We start from the raw sequence: 21,529 nt of genomic DNA, 5'->3' as shown, positions 1-21,529 counted from the left end.
GTGCCAGCCCCAGAGGTTCAGCCCAAGAGCTGCTAGGAAACAGCCATCCAGAGACTTGCCCCAATCCATGCTCAGAGTCAGATTCAGCTCCTTTTTTTTTTTTCTTTTTTTTTTTTTCTTTCTTTTTTTTTTTTTTTTTTTTGTGGCTTACAGCATCCTGAAAGTTTGGGGAACTCTGCTTCAGGGACCCATGGTGGTGGCAGGCATCTGAGTGCTGCACTCTGTTTTCAGAAGCAAAGGCCCCCTGGAGAGGGGAAGGAGGGGTATGGCTGAGGGTGGCTCTTGGGTAGGACCACTCCTGCCAAGTAAGGGCCCTCTGCCTGGGCTCTGCCCCAGCTTGTGCCATCCACACTTTTGTCTAAAGGATTTGCACTTTTCTGACATTCAGAGCAACAGCAACTATGGGAATCAGTTCAACTCAGCCCCTTTGCTTGGAGAACACCAAGAGCAAGGACTTCCTTGAGAAATGCACCCAGATCCAAAATTCCCAGGTTCTAGCTATGATATGTCACATCCATAAGACAGTCCCTGTCCCCTTGGCACTCTCTAGTCAGTATGTGACTCCTGGCATTTCCCACAACTGCTGGTGCCAGGAGATGAGGACACTGCTGCCATCTTGCAGTCCTTCAGCCAAGAGAGCCGGGCAGGAGAGCAGACCCTTGTTAGGAGTGTGTTGCCAGCAAGGCAGTGATCGGAGACAAACTGGACCCAAAAAAGCCCAGCTCAGGTATGGAGAATGCCTGTCTGATCTACTTGGGAGCATCTGTAGTCTAGGTCCAGTGATGGCTTTGCATACAGGTGTGAAGATAATCCTAGCTGACCAAGAAACTGTGGCCAGTGGTGCTGAAAGGGGCAGAGACCCGGCACCCAAGGGAGAAATGAAAAACATACCCATAGCAGCCAGCTGGAGGAAAATTCCTGGGCAGCTTAAGAGCCCTGAGAGCAATTCATAAGACGTCCCCTCTAATTCCCTCCTTCTCCCCACTTAGGCTTTGTTCCGGCTCCTCTGTGTATGTACAGAGCCCTAATCTCTCTGGCATGCAAATAACCACCGTTTTTTTGTGCACTCCCCCTTCACCTATTTTGGAAACCTGGCCCCTGATGGTGGGGAGGCGAGGGAGAAGGAGAGTGCCATGCACTGGGGCCTCCCAGAGGAAAGTGCAGAGGGCTTAATGGATCTCCTTGCCTCACTGCTGGAGGTTTCCGTGGTAGGGCGAGTCTGGGAGGGCTCCCCACTGGAGCAGACCGGCATGGGAGAGGCTCAAAGGCAGATTTTAGGAAGCAAAAAGGGTTCACATTGCTGGTCTTTGCCTCACACCATCTGTAGGCAAGGCTGGATATGAAGCAAGGAGAGTGCTGCAGATCCTGATGCTGCATCAGATGCAGCACCCCAGGCTCACCTGGGAGCTATGACACTGCTTAGCTGTGTTTGCCCAGGGGTTATGAAGCTCTGGGCTGCCCCAGTCCCAGGGGGGAGCTTCCCGCCTCTGCCCAGCTGAGGCATGACCTTACACCCCAAAGCAATCCCACCTTGCCTGGCAGGATCAGGGTACAAAGAGCAGACGTGGTTCCACAGTGAACCTCTTAAAGCTTGGAAATGGTGGGCATGGAGAGAAACCTAGTAGTAAATGTTTGCTGCTCTGCTTTTCTTGTCTCTTCTTGCAGCACTAGCAGACTTTCTCTCTCTCTGTCGCCCTACTTCCTCCCGGCCTGCCTTTTCATTCCTAGGTTAGAAGATGGGGAGACCTGACCCAGAAGAAGGGCAACTCCCAGCTCCTGTGAAGCCCCCGGATGGTGGCTGGGGCTGGATTGTGCTCCTTGGCTGCTTTGTGATCACCGGCTTCTCCTATGCCTTCCCAAAAGCCGTCAGTGTCTACTTCAAGGAGCTCATGAAAGATTTCCATGTGGGCTACAGTGACACAGCCTGGATCTCCTCCATTATGCTGGCCATGCTCTATGGGACAGGTGATGCTTGGACACACTTCCCCCTCCTCAGCTCACACCTTTCCCACCCTGCCATGAGACCAGACCATGTCCCCATGGACCCTTCTCATGCTCACTGGCCTGGTCATGAATCACGATGCAGAATACAATTGTCCTACCACTTCTGTTTGGGAAGTGTGCTGCATCTCGTATCCTTATTTAACCCTCTGCCCCAGGAGACCTCAGGCGTCACCCCACCTACATCCCAGACAATTGATATAGGGTTTGCTCTCATTGCTGAAGTGCTGTTCCTATCACACCAAGCGCCAGGGAATAGGGGTCCAAAGGCAGGGCAGAACAGAATTCTCCACACCACCAGCCTCTCTCCATTGGCCAGACCCAAGAGATGTGTATCTAAGCAGCCAAGTAGTGAGCTCCATCATTACAGTTTCATCTTCCCTGAGTGCCCTGCTTAGGCTGCCTGTCTCTTCTTCCCAGTTGTCCTGTCTCCTTCTGGTCACCTACTCTTTCTCCTCTACTTCCTCCTAGGACCAGTATGCAGCATCATGGTGAACCAGTTTGGCTGCCGGCCTGTGATGCTCATCGGTGGGCTGCTAGCTTCTGCTGGGATGATCCTGGCATCTTTTACCACCAATATCATTGAGCTTTATCTGACAGCTGGTGTGCTGACAGGTGAGAGCCCCAGGATTTGGGGGGCAACACAGGCTTACATGGGGAAGAGTCAAGATCATGTTACATTTCCCTTTAGCACTGCCATGTCTAGTATCGTCTCCCTCGCCTATTTGCACATGCTGTGGGAAGCATCTAGTTCTGAATGTTGCACATGTGAGGGATGCATCTGCTGGATCTAAACAGCCAGGGCCTGTGGTTGAGAGACAGAAGAAGCCTAAGTGGTGTTCAGTGATCATGGCAACTGTGGTAGGTGGCATCATTACACAGTGGCAGTGGAAAGAGGCAGAATTCCTTTGTAAGGCTCATGTCCTGCCTAAGAGTGAGCACAATTAACTGATTCAAACCCACTTCAGGTGGACAGGTTGGTTTAGCCCATCCTCTTCCACCAACATGAAGTCACAGAGGCTTGTGAGGAAAACATTCGTCCCATCACGGGACTTTAGGACTAGGATAGTCTGAGGGGAGTTTTCAGCTTGTTGCAAAACACTTCTCATGTTCTTGCACTCCGTGTCTCCTTCCTGGCTCTCACTTCCATGTAGGTCTGGGTATGGCATTGAACTTCCAGCCCTCACTGATCATGCTGGGCACCTACTTTGACAAGCGTCGGCCTCTCGCCAATGGACTGGCTGCTGCTGGGAGCCCTGTCTTCCTTTCCTCCCTCTCTCCACTGGGGCAAGTGCTGCTGGAGAAGTTTGGATGGCGAGGAGGGTTCCTTATCATGGGGGGCCTTCTGCTTAACTGCTGCACTTGTGGGGCAGTCATGAGACCCCTGGATATGGGCATGAAGAGGAAGATGGGGAAAGCTCAGGACAAATATGAAGCCAAGGAGATGTTGCCCATAGGAGGGAAGACAGAGGAGGGAATCAGCACCACTGATGGAACCAAGAAAGGCAAGAAAGCCAAGAAGAAGCCCAAGAAAGGCAAGAAGCTTCTGGATTTTAGTATCTTCTCCAACCGAGGGTTTATCATTTACACCATTTCAAAGTTCATCCTAGTCTTGGGTCTCTTTGTGCCCCCCATATTGCTGGTCAACTATGCCAAGGACACAGGTGTACCAGACACAGAGGCTGCGTTCTTGCTCTCCATCATTGGTTTCATAGACATCTTTGCCCGGCCAGCCTGTGGCATGGTGGCAGGGCTGAAGTGGGTCCGTCCTCACGTGGCATATCTGTTCAGCTTCTCCATGCTCTTCAATGGCTTGACAGACATCTGCAGTGCCAGGGCGAGCAACTACACGGGGCTGGTCATCTTCTGCGTCTTCTTTGGCATCTCCTATGGCATGGTGGGGGCACTGCAGTTCGAGGTGCTAATGGCCATCGTAGGCTCCCAGAAGTTCTCCAGCGCCATTGGGCTGGTCCTACTTATTGAGGCTTTCGCCGTGCTCATCGGCCCACCCTCTGCAGGTAGGTGCCTTGCTACAGGTGATTCATTTGGCTGCCACTGTTCCACAGTATTGCAGGTATTGGGCATGGACACAGCATTTGAAGAAAGACCCTATTTCTCAACTTAAAATTTGCTCTAGAAGCTGAGAGCTGATCTCTGCCTTCACTACGAATGTTGCACAGAATCATGATAAGGATAGGGGTCAGGCACATGTTGCAGGCAAACTTTTGAGAGTTTTCATTCGGACAAAGCGTCTCTCAATTTCTCCTTGGTGTCCGTGGCCTTTTGATTGGCACTGTGAATAGTGATGGCACTTTGTTCTGATCTCAATTCCAATGCACAGGTGTTTTGCTGCCAGCCAAGTCAAAACAGTTTGTACAGGCATTTGCTGGTAATTTTTCTAAGAGGATTAAGACACTCACAGCTTTTCAGCCAGTCTAGTCTAGGTCACAGTCCCTGGTAAGGTCCATGCCCCACAAACAGCCCAAAAAAACAGGCTGTTGAATGGAGGTTGGTGTAGATTAATGTTAAGTGTCTGATCACATGTGAGAAAGCCAAATCATGCCCAAGGCTTTTTTCCAAACAAAGTGCAGTTTCCTGATTTGCGAGGAAGAGTCAGGGACAAGACTATGGAAAATCCCCAGGCAGGATCCACTCTGTTGTTTCCTGCATTCCCTTCCTTCAGCTGTAACACAAGGGGTAAAGCCCATCATGGAAAATCTTGATGTGAATAGTTTTCTCCTCAGCACAAACCACCAGTTAAGAGTAAAACCCGCCCTCAGCAACTCCAACCAGTCCTCAAGTAAAATTTAGCAGCCAAGGAAGTACCCTCTTAAATTCTAACAATAATTCATATCTCACTTTATAATCTGTGGGGCAGTCCCACATTATTTATTTATCAAGACATTTATTTCTTGACCCTCCCTGGCAATCCCCAGGCCAGGGAGGGTCAAGAAATACCTGTCTTGGAGGCAGCGGCAGAGAGAAGGGGAGAGGGGGATTTAACAGCACCTTGCCCCAAGGAGCAAGGCATACCAGTGGGGTGCTAACAAGGGACATCCCTAGCCCTTCTGCCTCAGTTCAGCTGAGCCTTGGTGCTGTGTGCACGTACAATGGCACACAGACAGTGCAGGGTCACCGAAGAGCCATGTCAGGGGCAGCCAAGTCATGTTGGGGGCTGTAGGACCCCCTGGTGCAAGAAGCTCGAGTGCTCTGACAATCCTGATGGCTTGGACTTGGGGAGAACAGTGCTCGGCTGGGAGAAGGGGGTTGAACAAAGTGGCTTTGTTTGGTGTAATCCTCCTGAGCTGCTTCCTGCTCCGTGGGGCTGAGGGGGTTTGGCACAGGATAAGCCGCACACACAAGCACACGCACGCGCTGGGGCACGCAGGCTCCTCGCTCGCCATCCGGCTTGGCTGAACAGGGGCACATTCACCTGTGGAGGAATTCGCCATGTGCCTCCCATGACTGCTCCAGGAGGCACCTCACCGTGTCCTGGGGCTGGTTTCAGGGCACTGTAGCACACCATGGACTAGGGGTCATGTGTGCGTTTGGGAGCATGCGAGACTGGGATGAAGAATGCAGCTCCATGGCTGCATCCTAACAGCAGCAAGGCAGCTGTTCATGCTCCCCAGCACCAAGGACTGGGAACTCTTCCTCCATTGCCAATCCCATTGGATTCAGAAAATATATTGAGACTACCTCTAGCACAGAACTCATCAGGTGTGGGCCAACCAAAGGGATTTCTCTGTCAAAGAGAAATTTATTCTTTGCTTCAGAATGTTTTCCTGACATAAGAACTTAAGAAATAGCAATGCCTCTCAAACTTTCTTTTCTGAGATTGGCCAATCCAAATCATGAGAGGCTTTTCACACCTTGGCAAGTAGAAGATGGCCCACATGGAGTGAGACCCTAAGATGAGGGTGCCACAATTATTTAAGTTTGTCCAAACAAGGGAAAACACCAACCATGCACTGTTACTGTACTTTCCCTGGAAGTACCATGTGGCTCTTTCCACACAGTAAAAGAGCCGTGATGATTACATATCACGGCTCTAACCTTTAAATTAGATCTTTAGATATTCAGGGTGATCTTTAGATATCCAGGCTTCTTGCTCTTCCCTTGAGGAATGGGTCCTCAGCCAAATGCAGGTGTTGCCCACCTGCACTGGGCTGTCCATGCAGGAGTGAGTAGGCTGAATTCAACCATCTCATTTCTTCTCCAACCATCTCATTTCTTCTCCAACCATCAGGCCGCCTGGTCGATGCTCTCAAGAACTATGAGGTGATCTTCTACCTGGCAGGCTCAGAGGTCGTGCTCTCTGCTCTCTTCCTGGGTGTTGCCAGCTACTGCTGCCTGAACCGAGGGAAGAAGGAGCCTCTCCCAGAGAACAACCCCTCTGCGGGAGGTGGGAGTGACACCGAGGAAGCGGAGTCCGATGTGCAGGAAGCTGAGGAGCACAGCAGCGACAACCACCAGCCGGCCCACAGCACTGACAATGCCGTGGTGGTGGCCAACGAGGAGGCCAACCATGTGGCAGAGGAGCAGAGAGGGGAGGGAGGTGGCTGTCCTGCAGGGGATGGGGAGGTGTTGGCACGAGACGGCTGCAACGCTGACCAGATGGTGGAGAGGGATAGTTTTTAGCCAGGGCAGAGAACAGGGATGTATAAAACTGGCCTTGTTTGCAAGCACCTCAGCATGGGAGGGTAGGTGGGATGCGGGGAGCAGAAAGCTGGGACAAAGGCAGATGTAAGAAATAAGAGGAGAGGAAGGGGTATAAGAATAGCTGTACATATGTCCTTATGTACATATGTCCACAACCTACCCAGTGATACGTTTACTTGCATCCTGCACCCATGGTGGTACAACACAGGCTCAGAGCAGCGAAAACACCAAAAAGAAAAAAATAATAATCTTCTTTCCTCACTTTCAAACCAGCCCTGGAGAAAGTCTTCCAAAGAGGCTGCCAAGGACTCTCCTTTTCCTTCTGCATTGTCACAACACAGAATACAAACAATTAGAGACTCTTTGTAATCAGATCTGGTACGCTCTGTTCTGGTGTCAGTGTTTTTTTCACACCAATTCCACATTCTGGATAGTGTCAGTCCCACTGGTAGCCTGTTTAGGAGCTGGTGTAACTCATAGCTACCACTTGGCCACCTCCAGGGGCCACCAGCATGGGGGTAGACACCAGGCTCTCTGCAACACCTCCCTCAGGCACTGCCAAACCAGGAGGCCATCAGCTCCAACCACCTCTGCCTGGCACATCTTTTGTGGATGGTATGATGATGCTGCTTCCCCAAGTAGGGAAGTGCTCTCTTAGAGGCTGCTGCTGAGGTACAAGAAGAAGACACCTAAGAAAGGCTAATGACATTAGGTGTGCAGCCACAGTACAGAGCCTCGCTGACAGGAATAGCACCAAGCCAGCTTTATCTAGGCTCAAGTGAGTCCCATTGACGTGTGAAGGGAACAACTTGGCCCCTGTGGGGGTGGGGGTTTCAAGACAGGTAAATAACCACGTCCCAAGAGATTATCCACTGAGCAGGAATGGCACCAGACGTGCCTATGTTTTCCTCTTAAACAGAGAAAACCTCCTTACATAAAGGAATCAAAGGTAAGGCAGAAGGACAAGCCCCAGTCCCTGAGTGCCACTAACGAGGGTGCTGGAGCATGTGGTAAGGCAGGCATGACCCCCTCACCCCCCACAACAGTGCTGGATTTCTAGATTCAGAGAGGACGACCTTCCCTGGCATGCTTAAACCACTTCTAATCTGCTTTAGGACTGGATCTTTTATAAACAGCCCTGGCCAAAGCTCTTTCTTCCGGTTTGCTGAACTGCTTCACCTCAGGGAGCCTGGGGGAACCTGCGACTGTAACAAGGGATCAAAAACTAAGCAGAGGGCTACAGGGAAGGCAGCACGTGGGGCCACCAAAAGTTTTGTTTCATTCCAGACGAGACTGACTACAAATTAATGGGTAGTTGGCGGAGACTGCAGGATCCATAAAGCCATTAAAAGACAGCAGGGGAATGGGGACATGAAGGAAAGGGTTTCATTTTAGGTGCTCCCAAACAAAAACAGCAGTAAATGATTAGCAAAATACAGCTGTTGAAGAAAATCAGTTTAAAAAGAGACAGAAGAACTGGGAATTGGAGGGGAGAAGGTAAACCCTTTTCCCATGAGGCTGTACTCTTGTCCCACCATAACTAACACCACTGTTCGAGCCAGTCATAGCGGTAACTTTGGGATTTTTCCTATTCAAACTCACTTAGAAACATCCCAAAGAATACTAAACCCCATAACAAACCCCAGATGCAAAGCTCTGGGAGAATGAGAGCAGCAGCAAAGCTGTTAGGGCCCTGCAGGCATTCATCCAGTGCTCTCAGAGCTTGTTTTCCCTGCCCACAAGGTAAGATTGATGTTTCTGCATGACCAAGTTGCTCTGCATCTCTTTCCCCAGTAACCCCAGGCTGGGTTTCCCTTATTCACTAATATGCCCTCCAAGAGGGAGCTCACAACTTCCCAGAGGTCCAAGGTCCACAGCATGAAAACAACTGCCCTTGTCAGCCAGGCCAGTCACTAGAACAAGGCCCCCTCTGTTTCTTTGTCACAAGTCAACATTTCCCACTAAGCTTCCCGCTCTTAATTTTTTTTCACAAAAGCAAATAAAAGCCCTTAGGGTACGAGATCTCACTACAGACAGTGCTGCAAGATTCCCAGACCTCCTCCTAAAAAAACCCAGCTATGCTGCTTTACACTTTGCCTCAATGGCTTTCAGGCAGACTCCGATGAAGCGTTTTCAGTTCCTCTCAACTGCTCCGTGTTTTGGTACAACAAACAACTCTGAAAGAGGATCAGAAACTTAAGCATCCGCTGAAGCTTGTGATGCAACAGCTGAGCTGTGTGGAGAAGCTGGCCCTGGAGGAGCACAGGGATGCCACCTTGGTAGGACTGAGGCACCTGGTGGCCTTCAAAAGGCTGGTGTTCCCCTGGGAAGCTAAAATGCAAAGAAGCTGATATGACTGGAGGACTGGCCTTGCTACAGCATTTATAACCCTCTCCCTGTGAAAATCTGTGCTGCACTGACCATCACAGCTTGGTATTAAGATTATGCACCAGTACAAGAAGAAAAAAATGGCCAGCACATGACACCCATCTTCCCAACATCATAATTTAAGATTAAAACCAATGGAAGATAAGCAAACAAATCTCTTATAGGAAAGGCATGAAGGACATGAAATGAAATGTCACATATTTCTTTATTACAGACAATAGTCACTACATCAGTCTGTTTAATTCACCAGAGCAGCTTGACCATGGATGGCTTTTTTCCAGGCACCCACAGAGATGAAGAAGCTCCAAAAACAATCAAAGAGGAACACAAATAAAAAAAAAAACAAAAAAACCAAAAAAAACCACAAAAAAACCAAACCTCGATCATAAATTAATGCCCTCAAATAACTTCTCCCACAACCACTAGAATGTAATGACAGAGAAGTCAAAACCTCTGCCCCAAGAAGCACATCACTCCTGGCAGTTGTGCTGCCCACTAACAGAGAAAGTGCCATCTGCATCTGGGATTGGCCCACAGGGATGGAGGGAGGGGAAGAGAAAAGGAAGGAGGAAAGCAGCAGTCTCACTTACCTCAGCTTTCCTTTTCCCCTTCCCTTGTGTGAGGGAATGGAAAGATAGCTACTGCTGCTGGCTGGCCCAGAGGCAGCACGAAACAGTTGCACAGAGAGGACAGCAAGCTAGTCAGTCTTTACACTAAAAAATCCCAAAGCATGTCTTTCTCTCTCCACAAGGCTTTGTGTCTCCTTTCTAGTTTAAAGATGGGATATTTCCATCATGGTCCTACGGTGGATCCTCAGAAGGAGCTTGTAGACAGCAAACAGTGATGCTAATACTTCTCCATGGCACAAGGGGAGGATGGAAGGGGGCTGTTCTCACCATTTGTAATCACCTCCAAACCCTAAACTAGCTTCTGTGTGCCAAAGGAGAGCAGTGCTGCCCATGTGCTCAGCAGAGTCCTGCCTGCACGGAGGCACATGGTGGTGTGGGCACGGCTTTTTCTCCCCACACCGCAGTACCCAGGTTGGGTAGCAGAAGTCTCCAGGGGCAAAAAGAATATCCAGGCAAACAAGCAAAGGAAAAGAGAGGAAAGCAGAGGATGGTCCCAATCCAACCAGCTACCCCACCCAAAGCAGAGGAGGAATCCCAGGCTGGACACACAGAGAAATCAGAGAGGATGAATGGCCACGTGAAATACATGTTCTCATAAGTCTGCAAAGTCCTCCCACTGGCCATGCTGACACACTCAGGCATCATCAATGAGCTTTTCTCCATTTGCATCCTCCCTCCCGCTACCCTCTCTCTCGCTTTCTCCTTCTTCTTCCGCCCCATCTGTGTATGTATCCTTCTGCCCATAACTGAGAGTGGTGCGGGCAAGGTCCACCTCGATGGGAAAGACATCTGCGTCCCGGAGCACAGCGTAGCAGTCGTCATAGTACTTGGACATTGTGGAGACAAAACGCTGGAGCTGGAACACGATGTCCTGCACTATAGTGGAGACATGTTGGGGGGGAAATCTGTGAAAATTCCCTTCCCAAACAGTGTGAAGGCTGTGATCAAGGCTCCCCTACCAGTGTTAGATACCATTTTCTACACATTAATCCCTTTTCAACCGCTCAGGGCTGATGTCTCGGGTACAGCCACAAAGGAATTCTTCAGCAAAGAAGAACTGAGTCGTCTTCTGAGCTGAGGCAAAGGAGGAACACAAAGGCCAAAGCCATGTCTGCTGAACTCAGTAGTGACACTCACCATGTTTCTGGTCCAGAAGCTCTATTTTCTCTAGCACATCCTTCCTCATCTTGGCAAAGCGCGTGCGAGCCTCCTGACGGCAGCGCAGGATGAGGCGGTACTCATAGTTCCCAGTGCTGACCCGGTAGAGAGGCTCACCCAGAGCCTGCCAAAAACAGGCACCATTTTAGAGACTCCCACAACAGTGCTTGTACACACAATCTGCCTACCAATGTGGACTCGCAATGACCTGGGGTATTACAGACACCTCTGGCACATGGGAACTCCTGTCAGGAAGCAGGAACCATGAGGAACACTGAGCCACATCAAAAACTGGCAATCAGTGGGGCCACTTTGAAGGCCAAATACACAACCAACCGTGGTAAAGAAAAGCATCACTACTAAGCAAATACAAAAGGACAGGCACCTTTCAGCCCAGCAGGGAGAGGTGGCATGGCTTCTTATCTGGACTAGTAAGATGGCCATTAAGAACAAACAAGTTTATATCAAGCACACAGAAATTCTGCCCTTCTCTGTAAGGTTTGTCCTGTATGGATTGCATAATGAATTACATTCCCCTGTATGTACACAGGGAACCCTCTGGTATCTACAACCATCTAGACACAATGCTGGAAACCACCAGGGAGGGACCTATACACTGTCCTACAAAACAGCCTGGAAAGGTGTTAGGTGTGTCAGCAACAAAGCATCCTTCCCTTGCACCTGTAAACACAACATACAGAAAAATCCATATGACACACTACGGCTCACTAAACACACTGCAAGTGCCAAAATCCAAAGATGTCACTCTGCTGGGCGAGACTGGAAACATATAATGAAAGATTGTGTTAGGGGTCTGATTCCTTCCTGGCACTTGGGAACTAGACATTCCAGAAAATCAAATGCCTACTCTGAGATTGATACCCAGGATTAAAAAAAAAAAAAAAAAAAAAAAAAAAAAGAGTTACTTTTATGCAGGGAAACTGGAATTTATGGGATACCTTTAGCTGTTTTTTAAATAGAGCTGTTAAGGATTGAAGTTCTAAAACTCTAAACTATAAACCCCCTATTGCTAAGAGAGATCCTTTAATCAATTTCCTTAATTTATAAATGCAGTTTCACATGCATTTTGCTGCAGAGAAGCTAAATCTCCATTTCTCTGAAACAAGTCCAGAATTAATGATAAGCTGTACATGACACACAAATGGAATCTGTGAAGATAACACCTTAATCCTCCTTACATAACCTAACAGTACTTAAAACACTGAGAAAGGCAACCACTGAGCAAACAAGCTGCAGTGCTTCCCAGGTAGCATTTAAGGATCCCCTACTTCTAATATATTAAGAACAAATGTATGTAACTCCTTAGGATGCATTCACTAGTTTGGGTGCTGACAGGCACAGGAGTACTTTTGCAATTATACTGATACTCACAATGCAGCTGTACTCTTCATCATCCATCTCTTTGACTTTCAGGCAGTAAGACTTTGCAGAATTAAAGATTGGGAAAAAAAAAAGGCAAAACAAGAAGGAACTATTAAAAATTAGAAACAACTTCATCATCGCCCATACCCGTGAGGTTGTACCATTCCAAGCCTTCCTTCAGTGGACAGACTCTGAAGAAAGCACAGTGGGAAAAATCCTGTGTTCATCTACTCTTTGAGTAAAGACAGTACAAGAAAAGTATGAGACAGGAATAAATAAAGACAGAAAGAAAAAGATTAATTGCAGGAAGGATTGATGTAGAAAGAGATTCTGCAATATTCCATTGCCTTAGGGCTGCAGCTCCAAGTACTTCTCTCAACGGGTAAAAAGAAATAGAATCCTACATTTATAGAACAGGTGCACTGAGCAACCTTACTGTTTTTGGGTAGAAGACAAGGGCTGAGCGGAATGAAGCAGGAAAAAAATAGACAAAGTCTAAATTAAAGCAAATACGACTTGACAATTGCTTACTTTGGCTAAAGAAAGAGTGTCCAAAATTACCTGAAAAATATGGACTGGGGAGCTCTTTAGAGGAGTTCAGGAGCCTAAATTGCAGAGGAATTCTTCAGAAATAAATCAGGAAAAATTTTGATCATGCAGAAAATAAGTCATGTGGGTACTGTAAGATCTTTCTTACTAGTGAGAAGTGTTAGGTTAAAAGTAGGTATCTGAATCTGAGTAATCTGGCAGTAAACAAAGAACTGGAAAAAACAGGGCATTCTCTCAAGGATTATGGTAGGATGGATATGTGATCATATAGGCTAGATGTGACTTTCAGAATGATTCTATGAAACTTAATTTCAACCACTACTTAGAAAAAAGAACCAAACAAGCAGCTCACCAAATATTCAAACTTGACATCCAGGTATTTTTTGATAGTCAGCCTTGTGTCAGGAATGGCTTTATTCAGATAAGTATTCAAATCAGTGAGCATCTGCAAGGGAAACATCCTGCTGCTGAATTAAGACTAAAAAGCACAAGTACAAGTCAAGTGTAACCTTTTACCCAGCACAGGTCATGAGGCTGCCTCGAGTTAACTCTTCTTTGAACTTTAGCATATTTGAAAGAAAATGTTTGATCATGGCTCAGAATGGTTAGAGCCTCCATTACTATCACTGGCAAGTGGTTCCTGTGCTAGAAATACTTGCCTCACTTCTAGCCTGGATTAATCTTCTTTTGACTTGTTTGATTTTCAGCTGGTCCTGGAAATAGCTCTCCCTGATTCAAAATTTCATGACCCAGCATGGTCTGTCCAACATAGCACTGAAACTGGTGCCCAAACCAACACTTAAATTCCCTCTTTGCTAAACTAAGTGCACAGATCCCTTGGAGACTCTCACTCAAAGATATTGACTGAAAGTCTTACATTGTTCCTGAGTTGCTTATCTGAACTCTTTTAGTGACACAATGCAGTTATGGGTACCAATATCAGGTACCACACTGGTCAGACTACTCTCCCATCTCCAAAAGAAAAGGAGAGAAATATACCCATGTGCGGAAGTCATAGGGACAAGGTTGAGAGATTCATTATGTTACCTCTCAGGTTCTTTTCATTATGAAAAGAATTCCCTGAAGGAAAGCAGACAAGGATCCTTCTTCCCACAATGAAGGAACTTTTACGACCACACTTTTAAAGACAGGCTTCTGCCTTTCTAGATTCCCCTCTTCTCCAAACCCTTTACTCCTTTGGTTAAATTCTTTACTGGTTTAATTGTTTTCAGAAGGTGGATCCCAAACTTCTCAATGTTGCGATGGGCATCAGCAAATTTCACAAAGGCTTCACTGGCAGCTGGTTGCGGTTCCCGTACACCAATGACCGAGAAAACATCTCCAAATGCTGCATGAGCAGAATAAATAAACACAGGTGAATGGAGAGGTGAACCCTGAGTAAAACTTTATCTCCAGTATTAGGACTCCCTCCCATAACCTTACAATTAGCTGGGGAATGATGCTACATATTCCCTAAACACCCGAGTTTGGCAGGGCATTTCTCCAAAGTCTCATGTGAAGGACAAGGGCCTGTGTTAGTACCATGACTGGTAATGCAGGAGGGCAGCCCTTCCCAGCTCATTTCTGTGACCCTTAGTTTTCTTTGAGTAAGGGAATTGCACATCTAAGTACTGAAAAAAACCCCTGAAACCAAAGGTCAAAGGTTTGTGCTCCCTTTGCTCAAGACTCTTTACCTCTGTGTGTCTGAGATAGCTCAAAAAAAGCCCTGAGAAGACTCTTGGTGTGCTCTGTCAAGCCTATGATGGAAGCCAGAAAAAATGCGTAAGTCACTTCACTGAAACACAAGGAATGCATCGTTCTCTCCCATCTGGTCTCTGATGGAATACCAAGTTTACCTTTGTATAACTCTGCAGTCCTCTCCAGCTCCTCTAATCTCTTCACAAGTCCATCTAAATAGAAGCAAGAATCAGAATACAGAATTACAACAGTGATATTCAGGACATGGTTAAGATGTGATTGGGTGGAAAAATACCAGTTTCATATATTTGGTTCAAATTTTCCTCACCCCTTAATGCCTCTCCTGTGATATAACATGAGAAGCTTTTAAAATGATTGCAAACTTATTTTATAGTGTGGGGTCATGACCTATAGGCATTCACTAAGTTGGTCCTTGCCTTAAATTAATCTGACCTGAGATAACATTTAAGTGGCCACAAGGACAGGGTATGTATCACTCAGGAAGGGCAGAGACAATCACAACAGCAAGGCCGAGCAGAAGAAAAGAATGTGGACCATGCAAGCAACAATAAAAAGCAGGCAAACACAGGAGAGTAGGCGTTCCATTTGGAAAATGTCTTCCTGGACAATACTTACCATTGCAAAGTATGGCTCGGCTTAACCCCAGGGCATCTGCTGTCCCTGAGCTCATGTTCTCTACCAGTCGGTGCTTTACCTTCTTCAATACTAAAGGCCAAAACAAAGTTAAAAACCACCATCAGGGTCACTTCCATGGGCATGAAAAGCTTACCAGCACATTTTCAGGTTTTCCAGGCACTGGATAAAGTTCATTTAGCTCAGTACTGAGGCAGCAAGAAGAAAGAATACTGTAGAGACAGGGCACTCTGGTCCAGCCTTGCATAACACATATTCTAACTTGCCCATCTGCTCTGCTCTCACATCCTAAACCCTTCAATCAATACTGCTCCAGCAATTATTTTGGAAGACTGTCCCAATCAATCACTTTGCTATAAGCAAGCACTTATATTCCTATTTGGAACTAAACTTTGCTTATGTTATCTGCTATATTACTTCAGCTGAAGTTGGGAGATGAGGCTGAAAGACAATCAGGACTTAATGCTCAGTGTTGTCTCTTTCCTTACTTTTATGTTTTGAATCCTAGTTAAAACCTTTTGCCAACTCTTGATGGAATTTTTGTCTTTGGTGGTCATACCCTGCAATTTACTAGAGACATCTATGCAGTCCTTGGAACCAGATGACTCAGTGACCTTTATTTACAGGCAGACTTGCCTGCAGATCCCAAGAGCTCAGCTGAAGCCACAGTTGTCTGGAAAATACCATATTCTCATCACACTTCCGTTTTCCCAGAAATCCATCTCACTATTACAATTTTCCATATCAAGTCAATTTATTAGCATCATAATTGCCAGGAAAAGAAATGAGAGCAAAGAGAATGAATACATTTTGCTGAAAGTGAGAAAGGCAGACCATATAAAGGAGACAGCTGTGTAGGCTTAGCTCAAAACCAGACACTTTGTTTTAGCAGTAAAGGCTCTCCTGTCTCCCATAAAATTTATGTTTGTACAAAACTCAGGGTAGACAGGTATTTCATTACTGTTCTCCAAGCTTAGAAATCACCACCAATGACTGTCAATTGACACATTTCTGTGTACATCTAAAAACTGGTCAGCATAACTTACATGTATTAAATTAATTAAATTATTACGCAGTTGAGATTCAAGATCCATGCTAAACACAACACAGAAAAACAATCCTCCCACATCTGTAGCCCTGCTTTGTGCCTGAGAAGTTTGGTTTTCTGAAATTCCTTTCCCAGGGAATTTTCTGTAAACAAGAGACAAATTGTTGTAACAGTAAAATTGTTTACAGATTTTCCCTAGGAGGGGCTTCTTCTTGATGTCCCTCTGGTTTGACCAATGTGATTGAAGAGGTTTGTCTTCTTGTCACCAATCAAATTGGTCTGTGTATAGTATAAAAGGGGAGACAGCTCCCAAGAATAAAGGGGTCACTTTTTCAGCCTTCTGAAGTCGGAGTCTTTGTGTCGTTGTGGAGTACTACAGTGTCACACAACAACAGTTAAGTCTTGATTTAACTTTCAAGCCTATTTCAAAAAGTCAGGGAAGGATTTTTTTTTTTAAACTTGTAACTATCTTTGACAGTATCCATTTGAAAACAACTGAGTTAAGAGCAAGAAAGAAAATGGAATTTTACTTTGGTGGGAGCTGGGACCAATCTTTCACCCTTCCGCATAATTTTAAAACTCTAGGGAGAAAGAAACCAGTCTTACCAATATCCAAAGACTTGCCCTGCTTTGGGTCAGCCTGAAGCTTGTTGTAGTGTATTGTAACTTCTCCCTGCAGAAAGAGAAAACCCCAAACTGCTGTGCTGGAAGCAGGCAGCAGTGGCTCTCTTTAACCAAGGGCAATAAGCTGCCAACTACGACCCAGAAGCTCCAGTGGCCTCCTCCTACCTCTCACCTTTACCATCTGTATCATCTTGGCCACCTCCACTTTGGTCTTCCCTTTGACAGATTTTCCATTGACTCCTGTGATTTCATCCCCAGCTGCTACGGTGCCGTCTAAGGCTGCTGGAGTATTATCAAACACCTAAGACAGAGCACAGGGAATCTGCAATCAGGAGGAAGGTCAACGCAGAGCTAAAGAGCACAAACCAAACAGCTGCATTCCTCCTATTTAATTCACTTTTACTTTGTCCATGGTGAAGCTGCAGTTTTCCCCCTTTCCAAACCAAGAGGTGGGCTGATCATCTTGTTCCCTCGGGAAGTTCTTGCCCCTAGAATGTGCCTCCTTGAGCACAGGATTTCCTGATGTTGGGAGTGTCACACTCTTCCCCTGTGAATTCTAACATGCTCTCCAAGGAGAAGGGTAATTCCAGACGTCTTAATTTAATTCTTTCACAACTACTAAGAGTAGGGAAATCTTTTAATCAAAAAGTGAGATATCTCCCACTTTGAGAAAAACAAACAGCATAGAGTTCTCTCTCCACACTTTCCATCACTCAGGCCAACACTGTTTTAAAAAGATGGCTTCTTTTTCCTCCCCATGTGCCCACCTGGACAATGTAGAGACAGGGACAGTACTGTGCTCCTCCTCCAATGCTGATCCCAATCAGGTTCTGAGAGTCCTTCTTCAGGGTCACTGTCCCAGGTACAGTGGGGATGCCCCTACAAAGATAAAGGAATAACTGAACATAGGCAGAACTGCCTGTATATGAAACAACCCTAGTATCTGAGTCAGTATGAATGGAAAACATCATGGGCACTGCACATCTGAAATCATTCCTTCACCTCTGCCACAGAGTCTATCAGCACGGGCCAGCAGGGAGACCCTCTGTGCTATCTTTTTCTTGGGATTGCATGCAAGGATTAGAGGTGGAAGAGACACCCTCATCCATCGCTAGGCACTGAAGAAACATGATCACGCTTTAGTGTTTCACCTGCACTTAGTGTTGGAGTGAGACGACAACTTGCACAACACAGATGTGATGCAAATCAAGTGCTCTACGTTAAATGCAGGGCAGTCACTGCAGAGCAACACAAACATTCTCCTTTGCTCACCAGCACAACAATGCCTCATCGCCAGTCTCTCCAGGGAGCAAGAAATCAGCACTGAACAGGAAATCCGACGTTCAGCACACAGTGTCAGGCACAGGTAAATTTATCAACTGTCATTAGATCTTGGCTGCAAGGCCTACTTCTATTTCAAGAAACACCAGGAAAAGACAAGTGAAATACTCACAGCTTATCTTCCTCAATATCATAGTCCAAATCTGCAAACATTGTTTTGGTTCAGTGGAGTCCCTTTGTCGGAACCTGCTTATTCCAAACTCCCTGGGAAGAAAGAACAGAATAAACCAAATAAATGAATGATCACAATAGAAAAACACAGAGAACCAACCTGTCACCCTTATCAATCTCTTTTTTTTCTTTTTTTTTTTTTTTTTTTTTTTTTGGACGGCCACATTGTGGTCTCTGCTCTTACATCAAAAGGTGAAAAATGAGTCAAGTGTCTCTGGTTCTCTGCTCTGCATAAGACAGGACAAAGTTCTCGAGCTAGAATGCTGCATGTTCCAAACCCAAGACTGACACACGTGCAGCATTTCCAAAGCACAGAACAAAACGTGGTCCCTTCCCGAAGCTGCTTCTTCCCACGCTCGACCTGCACTGCGGCTGCTAAAGACACACAGTTTTATCCCCGACATCCATTTCATGCCTCCCTGGTTTTGACTTCATAGCAAGTCACGTCACTTTTTGACGTTGACCACCTGTCTCGGCAGGCCGTGTTCAAGCTTTCTACCGAAAGCCTCATTATTTCCCCATGCACAAACCCCGCTTCCATCTAACTTCGGGCAGTAATTAGCCGGCACGTTCGGCTTCCGCCCACCCTTCGGCAGCACCCAAGGCACGGTGATGCCGTGAAGGTGATGCACGGTGATGCCTCCACCACAGCGGACCCTGAGGGGCCAGGGCTTCCCCGAGAGCTGACGGTGCCGCAGCCCCCGGGCGGGGCCGGGCAGGGCTGCGGGCAGTGCGGGGCCGGACAGGGGGCGAGCGCAGCCCCCGCCCCCGCCCGGCGGGACTGTCCCGGGGGCAGCCGCGGGGGGGCGTCCCTGAGGGGCCCCCAGGCTCACCGGAAGCGGCCGCGCGGCGCCGTCAGCCCCCGTCCGCCACGTCACCGCCGGCACCACCCGGAAGCGCCCGCCCCAGCCCCGCCCCCCGCGCGCCCGCCGCGTTGCCATGGGGACCCGGGGAGCGGGGCCTGGTCAGGCGGGAGAAGAGGAGGCTCAGGGGTGACCTCCTGAAAGGAGGCTGTAGCCGGGTGGGGATTGGTCTCTTCTCCCAGACAACCAGTGACAGGACAAGAGGACACAGTCACAAGCTGCACCAGGGGAGATTTAGGTTGGACATTAGGGGGAGTTCCTTCACGGAGAGGGTGTTTGGGCTTTGGAATGGACTGCCCAGTGAGGTGGTGGTGGAGTCACTGTCCCTGGAGGTGTTTAAGGAAAGACTGGACATGACACTCAGTGCCGTGGTCTGGTTGACATGGTGGTGTTCGGTCACAGGTTGGACTTCACGATCTCAGAGGGCTTCTCCAACTTAATTGATACAGTGATTCTGTGAAATTGGTTGGCATAATCACCCCTACTGCTGGCAGGCCAGCAGTGACCCGAGGAAGCCAGTGGATGTGGAAGCCAGTCAGCACAGCTGTGTGCAAAAGCACTGCACTGCCATGTGTGCAGCAGGATTGCCAGGCTTCCACACGTTCTTCTCTGCAATGTGGGGGCAGTAACCACTGCACTGGTATTGAGATGGTTTTCCTGCCTCCATCATGACAGCACCACCATTGGGAGAATGCTTTGATTTCCCAAAGAAATGTGGTTGCCTTGTTGCATTATGTGTCATCTTTTCCAGCTGCTCCTGGCTTCTGAGCAACTACCAGGCTGCCCAACCCAACTTACTGATGCAGATAAAAAAAATAAAAACCCAAACCAAACCCCAACACTGTACTCTTTGAACTGAAAACTCCTCCATGACTAGGAACAAGGACTGACCCATAGGCAGTGACCTCTCCTGCTGGCTGAGAGGGTGGTTAGTGTTTGCGGTATGCAACGCCATAGAAATAGTAGAAAATCTTTTCTGCATACGTCAAAATACTGACCAAAGCCACCCAGAATGCTGGACCAGAAGGGCAAGAGTGTGTTGCTAATAATTATATGGAAGTCCTGGGTCTAAGATGTGATTTACTTCTGAGGGGCAGCTGAATGAGAAATGCAGTCTTTCAGGTGGGAGCTCTCTGAAGAAAAAAGACTGACATCCTGACCCTGGCCACTGACAGGAGTTTTACATCAGTGAAGCTCCAGAATTGATGAGCCAGACCCTCATCTCTGCACGAAGAGCTTGCTGGGACTCGGCAGTGCAACAGCACTTGACTGTGGCTGCAGGTGATACAGAGAAGACGGAGCCAGACTCTTCTGAGGGTTTTTGCACAGATAAAGACAAGAGAAAGGGGTTGCAAGTTGCAGCATGGAATTACAGTGCAACAAAAGGAATAAAAATTACTATGAGGGTGGGTAAGCACTGTTACATCAGCCCAGAGAGGTGGTGGAATATCCATCCCTGGAGACAGTGACAATTTAGCTGGACAGATTCTACGATGCTGTGGTCCTGAGAGACACCCTGCAACACAAAGAGGTTACCCCACAGAACCCTCCCCACAGCTGACAGCTAGTACAGAGAGCTGGTTAAGCAAATGTCCCACAGGCAGAACTCGAGCCCGCTGTCCGTCCCACGCCCCGGCAGGACTGCTCCGAGGGCGGGGGCCGCGCGTCCCGCACCGGCCCCGCGCTGTCGCCCGTGGGCTTTGCAGGGTCGGGGCCACCGGCTGGGCTCCATTTCTAAGGGTGGAGCGCTACTGTGTGGTCACTGCCCGGAACTGCTTCTGCAGGAGAGGGGCTGGATTCAGGGTTCGCGAAGGTGAATATTTTTCCTATTTTACTGCGAAGGGGGAAGAGAGGCTTTTCACTCACATAGGAGAACACCCGCATAAAGTGAATCATTTGCTTGCTCCCAAGGGGATTTCTCAGAGCCCTGTGCATTCGCTGGATATCAGACTGGTTAAAAGAAGTTGAAGGATGTCATTTCTCCTGCTGTCCACTTCTGCTACTAGATCAACAAGGGAGATGAACAAGCAGTGAATGTTTTCTTTGCTGGCATCTCCTGCCACTCAAAAGAAATACAATAAGCAGAACTCGCTCGAGGTGAAAAACTAGACCTGCTGACACTGACAAGGCCAAAACCTGTAGGTCTGACGAGCCTTGTTTTGTGCAGCTCCAATGAAGTGTGTGTGTTGTGCATGTCCTTCAGTACATCCCCAAAGCATCAGCCTTTGTACTCGTGTGCTCACTGACCCTGCCTTTTGTGCACAACTGCCCCAAAGTGTCCAAGATTGATTGGATTCTCTCTGTGTGAGATGGAGAATGAATCTGGATGCGCCCTAAAGCCATGTCTGTCTCAATAGTAG

At 47.7% G+C, this 21,529-nt stretch overlaps 2 protein-coding genes across 5 annotated transcripts; one reads left to right on the top strand and one right to left on the bottom strand.

Annotated features, from left to right (window-relative positions):
• The first annotated feature begins 1,736 nt into the window (after positions 1–1,736).
• SLC16A8 (solute carrier family 16 member 8) lies at positions 1,737–6,642 on the top strand. The gene is made up of 4 exons (XM_066184658.1): positions 1,737–1,965; positions 2,473–2,616; positions 3,156–4,019; positions 6,251–6,642. The coding sequence occupies exons 1-4, from the start codon at positions 1,737–1,739 to the stop codon at positions 6,640–6,642; spliced, it is 1,629 nt and encodes a 542-aa protein (XP_066040755.1).
• Positions 6,643–9,237: 2,595 nt separating this feature from the next.
• PICK1 (protein interacting with PRKCA 1) lies at positions 9,238–19,190 on the bottom strand. 4 transcript variants are annotated; one of them, XM_066184104.1, is made up of 13 exons: positions 19,140–19,190; positions 18,248–18,339; positions 17,562–17,673; positions 16,967–17,095; positions 16,777–16,843; positions 15,105–15,194; positions 14,627–14,680; positions 14,465–14,527; positions 13,985–14,118; positions 13,123–13,215; positions 12,231–12,281; positions 10,818–10,962; positions 9,238–10,556 (listed from the first exon to the last, which is right to left on the bottom strand). In XM_066184104.1, exons 2-13 carry the CDS (start codon positions 18,286–18,288, stop codon positions 10,315–10,317), a joined length of 1,221 nt encoding a protein of 406 aa, XP_066040201.1. In that variant the 5' UTR covers positions 18,289–18,339; positions 19,140–19,190; the 3' UTR covers positions 9,238–10,314. The 4 variants fall into 4 exon arrangements, with proteins under 4 accessions (XP_066040201.1, XP_066040203.1, XP_066040202.1 ...); XM_066184106.1 differs by lacking the exon at positions 19,140–19,190 and adding an exon at positions 18,893–19,051; XM_066184105.1 differs by lacking the exon at positions 19,140–19,190 and adding an exon at positions 18,837–18,882.
• Between the last annotated feature and the right edge of the window lie 2,339 nt (positions 19,191–21,529).

Source organism: Chamaea fasciata, unplaced genomic scaffold, assembly GCF_029207755.1.
Source record: "Chamaea fasciata isolate MVZ Bird 193981 ecotype frontalis unplaced genomic scaffold, bChaFas1.0.hap1 SCAF_5, whole genome shotgun sequence".
Lineage (NCBI taxonomy): Eukaryota > Metazoa > Chordata > Aves > Passeriformes > Sylviidae > Chamaea > Chamaea fasciata.
Note: the sequence above shows the minus strand (reverse complement) of the source record. Positions and strands in the feature narration are given on the sequence as shown.

Excerpts from the sequence above, each read along its gene's own strand:
- SLC16A8 (XM_066184658.1), top strand. The coding sequence starts at position 1,737 with ATGGGGAGACCTGACCCAGAAGAAGGGCAACTCCCAGCTCCTGTGAAG. Across the intron at positions 1,966-2,472 it reads GGCCATGCTCTATGGGACAG|GACCAGTATGCAGCATCATG; the intron begins GTGATGCTTGGA and ends ACTTCCTCCTAG. Across the intron at positions 4,020-6,250 it reads CATCGGCCCACCCTCTGCAG|GCCGCCTGGTCGATGCTCTC; the intron begins GTAGGTGCCTTG and ends TCCAACCATCAG.
- PICK1 (XM_066184104.1), bottom strand. The coding sequence starts at position 18,288 with ATGTTTGCAGATTTGGACTATGATATTGAGGAAGATAAGCT. Across the intron at positions 16,844-16,966 it reads AGATGATACAGATGGTAAAG|GGAGAAGTTACAATACACTA; the intron begins GTGAGAGGTAGG and ends CTCTTTCTGCAG. Across the intron at positions 14,681-15,104 it reads CCGAGCCATACTTTGCAATG|ATGGACTTGTGAAGAGATTA; the intron begins GTAAGTATTGTC and ends GCTTCTATTTAG.